This window comes from Polyodon spathula, chromosome 13 (assembly GCF_017654505.1).
Source record: "Polyodon spathula isolate WHYD16114869_AA chromosome 13, ASM1765450v1, whole genome shotgun sequence".
Classification (NCBI taxonomy): domain Eukaryota; kingdom Metazoa; phylum Chordata; class Actinopteri; order Acipenseriformes; family Polyodontidae; genus Polyodon; species Polyodon spathula.
Window position 1 is genome coordinate 21,475,992 of NC_054546.1, and position 12,579 is coordinate 21,488,570.

The 12,579-nt window shown below is 37.0% G+C and overlaps 1 protein-coding gene across 2 annotated transcripts in view; it reads left to right on the forward strand.

Annotated features, from left to right (window-relative positions):
* The window catches only part of wdr11 (WD repeat domain 11), a 100,719-nt gene extending 91,421 nt beyond the window's left edge, over positions 1-9,298 (forward strand). For both annotated transcript variants that reach the window (XM_041268748.1, XM_041268750.1), the window contains exons 27-29: positions 974-1,119; positions 7,745-7,824; positions 8,679-9,298. In XM_041268748.1, the coding sequence (XP_041124682.1) occupies positions 974-1,119; positions 7,745-7,824; positions 8,679-8,845 (393 nt within the window). In that variant the 3' untranslated portion in view covers positions 8,846-9,298. The remainder of the gene's footprint in view (positions 1-973; positions 1,120-7,744; positions 7,825-8,678) is intronic.
* The last annotated feature ends 3,281 nt before the right edge of the window (positions 9,299-12,579 follow it).

Genomic DNA, 12,579 nt, shown 5'->3' on the forward strand with positions numbered 1-12,579 from the left:
GAGTACAGCAGAGACATCACGTGCTTCCAGCAGAGGATTCTATCTCAGAGTACAGCAGAGACATCACGTGCTTCCAGCAGAGGATTGCTCTTTTGTAAGCACCTTAGTAACTGAGATATTCAGTGTGTTCAGTAGTCAATGTAGGGGTACGTTTTATGGTGTTTTTTCAGAAAGTGTACTGATCTTTGTCGGACCAGGTACGACATTACAATTTTCCCTTTCCAGTCCGATGTCGGACCCTGTCCAATATCATCAAAAAGACGTAAAGCACAGGTCTCTAGTCTTTTTTCTACGGAAAAAGCAGAGAAAACCTTTGAATGGCCGAGTGAGACCGATAGGAGCCGAATTAAGTTTAAAAAAAAAAAAAAAAGACGTATCTGATAGCCCCATGCATCACATAGATAACACGGACATAAACAAAGGAGATAGCTGCTTCTGCATCCAGTGCTCAAATATCACAGACATTTGTAGAGCTTTTTGAGATGTTATAGTAATAAAATAAAGACTTGGATCGCATATTGAGGAGTTTGGTGATAAAACGAGTGATGATGAGAGGATTTATCAGCATGCACATCTATAAGAGGTATGTGAAAAATACAGCGAACAAGGGGTGGGGCTTGGCTGGAGATACAGTACTGAATGTCCTTTTGTGATTCAGTGCCATTTAAACCTGTTTTACTCTGGAAAAAAAAAAAAATTAAACAGCGCATGTGAAAATAAATTGGACCTGACGTGCCTGACAAGCGCTGAATAAATGGACTGCAAAGGGTTAAACTGCTTCGATTAGTTAGCCTAACTAATGACAAATTGTTTGAAATATGCAATTAATTTCTTAATGACCCAAATGATCCACATTCCCAATGCTGTTTTATTCTAATCCTGTATCCAGTGTTGGATTTCACTTTGAGCTCCTTCAGCATGTCAGACTGTTTGTTTTTTTCTAACTTAGCTTGTTTTATTCTGCCTATTCCAGGTGAGACTAAACTCTACAGAGTGTTCAGAGGTTTTGAAACGATGGGTAGATCATCTGTGTTCACCGCAAATCAACCAGAAGTCAAAAGCCATTTTGGTTCTTCTTTCATTGGGATGTTTCCTGAAAGTCGTGGAAATACTACACAGGTAATGTTTAAATTGTTATCCTTCTGACTTTAAAAAACAAGATCCCCCACCATTTAGAAAGAAGACATGGACTTCATTCACTCAACTGCGGAAATCACATTGGTCACTATGAGCTAGATCAATGGTCACAAACCCAAATCTGACTCTGTGTGTACAGTTGTAGTCCAAAATTTACATACCCCAATGGAAATGTATAATTTCTAGAATGTCTCAATTTTTTTTTTCTTATAAAAAAGTCTTTTGTAGCAGTTTTGCTTTTGTGGATGAGTAAAACATTTCAAGAAATAGATGTCTACAATTATTTATTTCAGTAGTTTTATTTATTTATTTATTTATTTGCAAAACTCCAAAAATGCTCATTTAAAAGTATTCATACTATGACAAGGAAAATTAAGTTAATATCAAGTTGAGGCATGATTAGCAATAATTACCTCTTTTAAACAATTAAGATATGTGTCAATGAGCTTTTGGCATGATTCTTTAGTGATTTTTTTTTTTTTTACCATTCTTCAATGCAAAATTGCTCCATTTCATTCAAATTCTGAGGACTTCTCTTGTGCATAGCCGCCTTCAACTCATACCAAATATTGTCAATTGAATTTAGATTGGGACTTTGACTAGGTCATTCCAGAACCTTGATTTTATTCTTTTTTAACCATTCTGAAGTAGATTTGGATGTGTGCTTTGGACTGTTGTCGTGTTGGAGTGTTTCAGATGATTGGCCAGTATCGTTTGGTATGCTGTGGAATCCATTTTAGCATGTATTGGAACTAAATGTCCTGTGCCGTTAGAGGAAAAACAGCCCCATAGAAGGATATTACTACCTACATGCTTAACAGTAGGTATGTTGTTATTGGTACTCTTCACCAGACTTACTCCAAATGTAACGACTGTCAGCCTGACCAATTTTTGCCTCATCGCTCCACAAAATCTTTGACCAGAACTCATATCCATCATTCGAATGCTGTTTTGCAAACTTTAAGCGTGTATATATACACTGCTGTGCAAAAGTATTTTTTTTTTTACTGTGATGCATTAGGAACATCAACAATTTACTCAAAGCCTCCACTTGTGTTTTCTACTATTATAACAACCTTGACTTGCACAAAGAAAGAAAAACATTGAGTGAAATAGCTCGCATCACTCGATATTCGTGGTATCCGAAGCATAATCAACAAGTACAGAGAAACATCATCTGTAATTGACAAACCCAGGACTGGAAGACCCAAAAAGCTGTCTAACAAGGGTGAGCAATACTTGTAGATAATATACTTAAGGGGTAGAAAGAAGACAAACGTTGAATTGACAACAGAACTGGCAGAAGGCACAGGTGTCTTTATCCATCAGATCATCAATACAAGCCACTCTTGAAATCAGGACGAAGGAGTGTTGCAGTAAGAATACCTCTGTTAAGAAAGGGCAACTAAAGAAGACTAAAAGGCTAAAATGCACAAGAACACAGAAATTGGACTATGGAACAATGGTCAAAGTTAGTTTGGACTGTTGATGGATGGACAACGACAGTGTCAAAAACAAAAGGCGTTTTGGCCAAACAAACAAATACTGTAACAAGTATCGTGCTGGTGCTTCCAGCACGAGTAGCAATTGTTATTTCTATTTAATTATTTGTACCTCCTTTGTCTCGCTATCATTCTCAACTTAGAACACTCCACCCTGAACAACCAAACTGCATGTTATGGCCGTGGGGTTAACTAGCTAATATATAGGGGTCTACTTAAATCACAGTAAATTTATGTATTTTTCACGGGTAGGTTATGGAATAAAATTAAGATTTTGCGGACCTGTTTAAACATTAAATAAACCTAAGTAGACAATATTTCAGAGACTATAAAAGCCTAAAAATAGTGGTACATGCTTCCTTACTAAAACAGAGTGCTGTCATTTTTTAAAGGCAAGTATGCAACATCCCCCAGCAGTTGATGCCGACATTCTCTGTCTGGTGTGGGCTTGCCCATACATTCAGACTGCACGTTCTGCATCCACTGAATTGTGTAAGGCAAAGCTTTGCCAAGTTATACAGATGTGGAAATCAATTAGAAACAGTCCCAAAACTTGGTTACCCAAGGGCATCTGGCGTACTTTAATAAAGGCAGCATGTTCGTTGTCATGTTATTTGTCCCATCCAATAATGTATTTTATTAGTACCGAGTCAAAACAAAGAAAACGTGCCTATTCATGTCTAAAATTCCAACTACGTTTAAACAGTAAGCAGCAAGTTGTTTTAAGTGAGGTGGCTGTGCTAGATTGCACCTGTAGTACTGATTTAACTTGGCTGCAACCACAGGGATGCTTTTTGTTTGCGCTGACTTTGTTTTCAGAAAGCTGTTTAATTTACGTTCTGTTCAGCAGCCTCTGTAGTAACCTTTCTTATAATGTGTGATTCTGAAGCTAAGTAGCAATCTATCGTATTTTCTCCAAAGGCACATTACAAGAGGTGCAAAACAATTACCTCCTTCTGCATGTACAGCTTCTTTGGTAAATATCTTGACACGATCATCAACCGAAATATACTTAGCTTTTTTTTTTTTTTTGCTTTGTCGCCCATTTCTTTGTCCCATCCCCTACTGTACAGTACAGGTCACAGAAAAGCTAGTGACTCACTGATAGGCTAATTAGAACATTGTTGTCATTTGATTAGTAAACAAGATCATTAACCGCTTTGGAGTATTTTTTTTTGTGTTATTTGTCAAATTATGTTTTTAGTTTTTTTGCCTAAGTGCAATGCACACAGGATGGAGAAGGAATAAAAAAATAAGCTAGCTACAGAAGGTAAATATAGTTTGCGTCGCTTGCATTGTGCAGTAATTCATTTAAATAAGGTTTTTTTCTCTTGTCCGGTATGCATTGGCCCCTAAAAGAGGTGAATTTTGCGGTGACCCCTCAATTTCCCAATTTCTACAAAATCGTGACTTAGGTAGACCCCTACTAATATATACAGTGCCTTGCAAAAGTATTCAGACTCCTGACCAATTCTGTCATATTACTGAATTACAAATGGTACATTGAAATTTTGTTCTGTTCGATATTTTATTTAAAAACACTTAAACTCAGAATCAATTATTGTAAGGTGACATTGGTGTTATGTTGGGAAATATTTTTAAGAAAAATAAAAAACTGAAATATCTTACTTGCATAAGTATTCAACCCCCACACATTAATATTTGGTAGAGCCACCTTTTGCTGCAATAAAAGCTTTAAGTCTTTTGGGGTAAGTATGTACCAGCATTGCACACGGTGTCGGAGTGATTTTGGCCCATTCTTCTTGGCAGATTTGCTCCAGGTTGTTCAGGTTGGTTGGATGACGCTTGTGGACCGCAATTTTCAAATAGTGCCACAGATTCTCAATGGGATTGAGATCACGACTTTGACTGGGCCACTGTAGGACATTCACCTTTTTGTTCTTGAGCCACTCCAGTGTTGCTTTGGCCTTGTGCTTGGGATCATTGTCCTGCTGAAAGGTGAATTTCCTCCCAAGTTTCAGTTTTTTAGTGGACTGAAGCAGATTATCTTCCAGTATTTTCCTGTATTTTACTCCATCCATTCTTCCTTCAGTTGTAACAAGATGCCCAGTCCCTGCTGATGAGAAGCATTCGAACAGCATGATGCTGCCACCACTATACTTCACTGTAGGGATGGTGTGTCTTGAGGCATGGGCAGTGTTAGGTTTGCGCCACACATAGCGCTTTGAGTTTTGGCCAAAAAGCTCTATCTTGGTCTCATCTGACCACAAAACCTTTTCCCACATCGCAGCTGGGTCACTCTCATGCTTTCTGGCAAACTCCAGACGTGCTTTCAGATGGTACTTTTTGAGTAACGGCTTCTTTCTTGCCACCCTTCCATACTGCCAGTGTTATGCAGAGCTCTTGATATGGTTGACTGGTGCACCATTACTCCACTCCCAGCCACTGAACTCTAGCTCCTTCAAAGTGATTGTTGGCTTCTCTCACAAGTCTCCTTCTTGTTTGAGTGCTGAGTTTTGAGGGATGGCCTTTTCTTGGCAGTGTCTGGGTGGTGTGATGCAGCTTCCACTTCCTGATTATTGATCCAGCTGTGCTCACTGGGATATCCAAACACTTGGATATTATTTTGTACCCTTTCCCTAATCTATGCATTTGTATTACTTTATCTCTAACTTCTGTAGAATGCTCTTTGGGCTTCATTTTCTTTCATTTTCACAGCCTTACCAGTGATCCTTCAACATTGGGGTTTTTATCCAGAAAATATGACAGCAACTTTAATGGTTCACAGGTGGAGGCCAATGGTAAGGTAATTGTGTCCTCGTTAGGGCAATTTCTTTCATTGGTTCAAACTGGGAGCTTCCACAGCACTGGGGTTGAATACTTATGCAAGCAAGATATTTCATTTTTTTATTTTTCTTAAATATTTCCCAACATAAAACCAATGTCACCTTACAATAACTGATTCTGAGTTTCAGTGTTTTAAAATAAAATATCAAACAGAACGAAATTTCAATGTACCATTTGTAATTCGGTAATATGAGAGAATTGGTCAGGGGTCTGAATACTTTTGCAAGCCTCTGTATATGCACACATACATACATACATACATACATATACAGTGCTAAAAGTATACAAAAAATAAATAAAAACTGTGGAAAAGTTTTTTTAAATAAAGTATACAAATGAGAGGAGGCCATTCGGCCCATCTTGCTCGTTTGGTTGTTAGTAGCTTATTAATCCCACAATCTCATCAAGCAGCTTCTTGAAGGATCCCAGTGTGTCTGCTTCAACAACATTACTGGGGAGTTGGTTCCAGATTCCCATGATTCTCTGCAAGAAAGTGCCTCCTATTGTCTGTTCAGAATGACCCTTTCTCTAATCTCCATTTGTGACCCCTGAGCGCTTTTGAGTGCATGAAATTAACAATCTTCACTACCTTATCCATGCAATCTTTCATTTTATTAGATTGCTTCATTTGCGCAAACAAACTTTTCTAGTGGATATTGCAGTAAAATCATACAGCAGATTGTCTGTGTGTAACAAATCCAACAGGTGTTGTCGCAGCAAAGCTGAGAATCTGACAGCAGTGCCAGTCATTGCTGCAGCACCAGTTTTCCCAAATCCAGATCAAATCTCAGTGCAACTACAAGAAAGGCTTCCATAATGTCTTTACCGCTGGTGCAATCTTTCAGCGGATATAAGGCAAGCAGTTCTTCTTTTATTGCCCCATCTTTTGTCACGTGTCTTATCCGGATGCTAAGCTGAGCAGTATCTGTGATGTCTGTTGACTCATCAGTGCAATGCTGAAAGACAGGCACTTGCTAAGTTCTAATTTAATCAGATTTTCCAAATTTTCAGCCATTTCGTTGATTCGGGACATGGTTGTTGCTGGACTGATTGTAACATTCCTTGCCAACTGCCGAATTGCATCCCTTTCTTTTATAGGATTTTCTTAAATAATTTTGAGACATGTAACAAAGTATTCTTTTACACTGTATGCGTAGCTGAATGCCTTCCTCCCTCGCACAAAAATCCAATTCACTTTATAACTAGACATCGTCACCAATTCAGAGAGTCATAAAATGTTTCAAAGATCTCTTTTGCTGCTGGTAAACTTGCTTTAGCTGCAGAGTCCACCAACAATTTTCTTAAAGTCACTGAGCATTGTCAAAATGTCTTTTTATATGTGACAAAGAAGGCATGTCCGTTTCCCGTTGCTCTCCACAAAGCAAGAGTAATTTTCCCAACTTTTTGATATCCTGATATTTCCACATCTCGACTATAATTGCCTCTAGTGCTTGTTTCTGCTATTGGAGCTGAAGTTTTACCTAGTATTACAACTGTATCCATAATTATTGTGTTTTTCTTATCTTTGTAAATTTCTACCATGTTAACCAATTGTAAAATGTTGTGATGCATTTGTCAGCTACCTGAGCATACCTGCATACTGCTGTGATGCGTTCATGGAGTTAGAGTTAGGGTTAACACTCAGTGTGGTACAGTATATACAGGGCGATTCATAGTTCAAGCAGCACTGTTGGAGCACTGTGGGGGGTAAGAGGTTGCATAGAGGATGTGAGGGACTGAGTGCTGTCATGGAGACAGTCTGTGTCCACATATGCTTAGGAATGCGATTAGCCTGCTCATTCTGGTGTTGGATTTGAATAAATGCAAGTCCAAAAAGAGGCCTGTTTAAAACATAACTAAAAACGCAACAGCATCAAATCTGAAAATGTTATTCAGTGCTGGATCACTCAACACTTGTATAATTGTATAAGTAGTAATATTAAAAGAAATGTATATAATTCAATGACAGGCGTTTTGACTCTCAAGTCGTTCTTAATGCCTATAAAGAATTGATTGTCATTGAGTTTTATGAATTTCTTTTATTACAAATAAATACACAAGCAAAACCATTAAATTTGTCCTAATAATATGAAACAAAAGAGTTATGATGAAAGTTGTATGTATTTTATTCACTCTTAAAATATGCATATATGCCATTATCTTTTTCCCTAGCTGTGCAGTACCCTTTATAGTTTTATAATAGCAGTCACAGAATGCAATCAATGCCAAGAAACTACTGGTTTGTGACAGGTAGAGACTGGTCACAAAAAACTAAAACAGATTTTTCTTTCTTCCAGCATGCGGTACTTTGATAGAACTGCACTGTTCGTTGAAGTCTGTCTGAAGCACGGAGTAATTGAAGTCAATGACAACACAAATATCCTTTTAAAAAGCATGCCAGCTTTGATGTGAGCCTCAACACTATCTAGGAATGTAGCTGTGAGATGAAGTGTACAAAAGTGATGTAAAAAGCTGTGTGTGTCCCTGTTCTGTGCGCCACCATCCTATTATAATTAACCTGTAGGATCAGCAATATATTCCCAGCCTAATTTTCTTTAAACATGCTGTCAGTTACCATACTGCTTCGCTAAATAAGGATGTAAACTACTCCATTTGTGACTATGGGTCCTAGTGTGTTAGGCAAATTACTTCCAAACTCTCAGTTAATATAAGCATGAGCTATTTAGCTTTTGCTGTAATGATTCAGAAGTTACCATCTTTCAGAGTGTAATTAATTAGTATACTGTCATAAGGAGACAAATCCATTTCGAAACAAGCAACTTGAGAGTTTAAGATACCTTTAGTTTTATTAAAGCTTATATAATAAGTTTACCTGAAAACCCTTCTACCTTGCGTAAATGCTAAAATAGTAATGATTGCTTCAAGCAGGGTTATTTTTTTACTTTGATTTTCATCTATCCAGCAAGTGAACAGCTGATTTCACAGAAGGGCTTAACAGTCGTGTCAGGGTGCAACAGTCAAAAAAATATCTCCTCAATTGAATGTATTGTCCTGTATCCAAAAGCTTAAAATTGGAGGTTAATTGGAGGTATTTATTTCTTAATTACTTTGTACTAGGAACAAATTACAATGCAACTTAACACTTAATACCTAAAACACTGTTACATTTAAGACGAAGAATTTTGAAATGTGTGCTATTTCATTGCCAATGTAGGTGAAACATTAGCCGCAGTTGTTTTTTGTAGCATTCTTTCCTTAACCCTACTTTACATAAACTCATCAGCTCTGTGTTTGCTGATTATGCACGGACCTTAAAGGCGCTGGGGCTGAAACAGGGAGCTGTCCTGTTTGCCTCTAAAGCTGGGGCTGGCGGTACAGACCTGCTGAACGAGCTCACAGAAATTAGAGGAGCCAGCGGAGGAGAAGAGGAGCAGTGATGATCACTAGCACTGAAACAGTACCACCGTAGTAACACCTTCAATACAGAGAATCTTTATATTTTACACTGTACTGTACCCTATCTCCTCCCCACACACAAGACACAATGTTTGATTGTCCTGTCTGATACATATGTTCACAAACATGTTCATCATACATGTGTGGTACATTTTTAAAGCTATGAACAAAAGACAGCTGTACCAGTTGTACAAGTACTAGATTGCTTTGTACAATTATGTAAAGGGGAATGAGACCACAAGGGGGGTATGTAATGATTATGAATTGAACTGCACACTGCCATATTTTACAGTCTGCTGTGTGGGAGTGATCACAGAACCATGTTTCAGTTTGTTCACAATGGTACACAAGCTTGTTTGTAAACATGGTCAAGATTGTTAGCTCTTGGTATAGAAAAAAGGTGCAAAAAAGCAATCATATTCACATATTCTTGAATAATTTAAGATTTTTTCATTTATATATATATATATATATATATATATATATATATATATATATATATATATATATATATATATATATATATATATATATATTACAGTTCAACAACGTCCTGCTACATAATCCCTGTGCTTTCGGTCACAGGCCTTGTAATTTAACAACTTAATGTTTGTAATAATGCTACTATAATTGTATGCACTAGCACCACAAAAAGCTTTAACAATTGGTATGTAGTGTTAAATAGCTCACATTTGAAAGAGCAATTAGACAAAAACAATACAGTCAATATCAAAACAGCTTGGGGGTAGGATTCCCACTGTGGAATCCAAAAAATGCATTCCAGTTGCTGAGTTGCAGGCAATGAGAGGCTTAGTGTGTGAGCACTACAAGAGCAGCCTCTGACATCCACCTCTGAAACCAGACTTTGAGACATTTCCATTTATTGGCATTATTGGGTCCAAGGAATGAGATAACACAATTCCTCATTGACAGTAACACCCATCACAGTATACGGCAGTAGCTAGCACAAAGCAACTGCACTTGTAAAATAGTGGCAGCGCACTGTACTGTGCATGTGTCTAGAGGTCCTCTTATCCAGTTGTGATAAGGACATTATTTAGTTATTACGATGCCGGTTCATGTGTGTGTATGTCACACCTTAGAGAACCGCTTCAAACTTGGTAAGGACATTGCTTTGTGTGTATTATCCTGCATGGGTCTGCACATCCTTGCCAATACTGCAGAGTCCCACATATACATTGATAGACATAGTTTATCTAGCCATTCATATTACTTTGTTGGTACTTTGTTCTTAGACACAGCTTGTGGAAAGGGACAGTTTGTTTTTTCTAATTGTCCCAAATTATCAGACTTTTTTGTTTCTTATTCCGTTATGCCTTCTTAACAGTAGAGCTTACAAAATAATTGCATATTTTAAATCTCTTGACTGGACCAAATCTTGTACTAGGAATTCACAATTCCCTCGAGTCCTGTACAGTAGTTTGTAATAGATGCTTAAGTGTTGCTTTGTGACTGACAGTAATTCAAAATTATGTTTAAGTGCTCTCTAGTGGTGAGAGAAGTCATTACATTCTTTGGTACAAAGGACATTTAATTCATTGTGTTTTTAAATGTGCTTTTAAGAGTAAGGTGTTAGAAATTGAACATGGGGAATAAGAATATAGGTTGAGACGTAGGTAAACGCAATAAATCAGCATTGCTCAGATGAAGAATAAAAAGCAACCATACTGTAGACTGTTAATCAAAGCCAATGCTGCAGGAAAGTGTGCCTCTATCTGAAGACAATGTTTAATGACTTGAGCTTTCAGAAACTTTATCTCAATTACATTTTCACAGGCCCCTTGTTTAGCTATTGATCTTCTTTATCTTCAGAGTGAGACCCCCCAAATTATCAATTTAGTGGTACAAAATATTGTAAAGGTTAGTCTGGTCAGGTTCATATGTAATTCCTGAGCATGCCCCTGCACATACACTGTTGATTGTAACAGTGAGTGAATGGGGAAATGTCAGACTTCTACCATATTTAGTGCTGTAAGCAGGATAAATAGTCAAGTAAAAATTAAACACAAAGACAATAAGGGACCTGTGAAAATATTATGCTAATAGAGGTCATGTTTCTTCTAAAGCCTTGGTTAATAGATCTGTAACATTTACCAGAAGAAACACTGGGTAGCAGTCCTGGATTGAGACCTGAAGGCTGTGTGGAACAATGCATCTACAAGGGAAGCAATCGACCGCACTTTGCAGTCTGGATATCTTACTACTGGAAACTGCACTGTATAAATACATAAATTATTAAGTGGAGTACAATGTAGGTCTTTTGAATGTTAAATACAATTTAAAAAACAATGTCATTGTTTTGCTTGAAGAAACACAAAATGTGTTACATGTGAATCCAGAAGATCGATGTGGAAGAGCAGGTGTGTCACAAAGAAGTCCTCTAAAATATTTTGCTTATTGAGTGATCAATTCTTTATCAGTCACACTTTTCTGCTGTAAACCCTGCTTACATTCACAGCCTCTCTTCAAACCTGCCATTCATTTATTGATGAAAGACAACCATTAAAACCTTCTGGCTACCCTGTTGGTAACAATAGTCTTCACTCATTGTCTCGTACAAGTGGTATATAGACTATATATATATATATAATCTATAGATATATATATATTTATATAGATTATTATATATATATACTATAAAAAGTACACATTCACACTCTTGAGAACATTTTGATAAAACTTGCAATGACTTAATAGTATCACTAGGATCGGGGCAGAATTTGCTCATTGTTATTGCAATGACAAAACAGAAAATACATTATTTGAGAAAAGAAAATTAGGTCATAAGAATAATGTACATTTGTATGAAATTTGGAAATTAAACACTGAACTCAAATCTATAATGTTCAAACTTGATTTATTTATATGTTGGCAGGGTTTCAAATCTGGCAGTTAAAAAAATCAATTGAAAGCTGCATTATCTCACAATCACATTTTCAATAAAACATAAGTAATTACATTTGTTTGACTACATTTCTCTGAATAACAACTCAGGAAACTTCTTAGTCTCGTACACCAACACTACTTTATTAGAAAACATGCCTTGTTGTCTATCAAGTTTATTTACGTTCCCCAAAGCTAATTTGCCTATGAATCGCGGGACCCCAAAGAATGACTGTATAACCTCATAGCTCCAGAAGCACAACAAATGAAAAAAGGTCAAACACTTGATATTTGTATGTTATTATCATACAGGCTTAAAGGTACTTAATTTAGCCTGCTAACTGAAGATCAATAGAGTACTTTATTTCACAAGACAGGTGACGATCACAACAATATTACAAGGCAGGAGTTTGCAAGCAGCACTATACAATAGATTTGATGCAAAGCCTTTGTCACAACATTAATTTTATACGCCACAATGTGATGAGCTTCTCAAATTACAGCGGAGGTGCTACTTATGATATTATGGGATTTGATTGGAAAGAGCACCCTCGCAGTTGTATGGAGTGGCTGGGAACGGAGAAATCTCATTGTCCTAAAAATCCAAATTCCACAACTTTGGCATGCTGACTTGAAAATAAAACATTGAAATATATCTGTAACAGGTTCACCTAGTATTTTCAGAGCAATTATTTGAGATCCGCTATTTCACATAACTCATTTACTGTAATTTGTTTTTAAGTCTGATTCCGTATGTCACTGTAGCAGCAATTGTTTCAGATAATTTCCAAACATATTTCTAGAATAGATT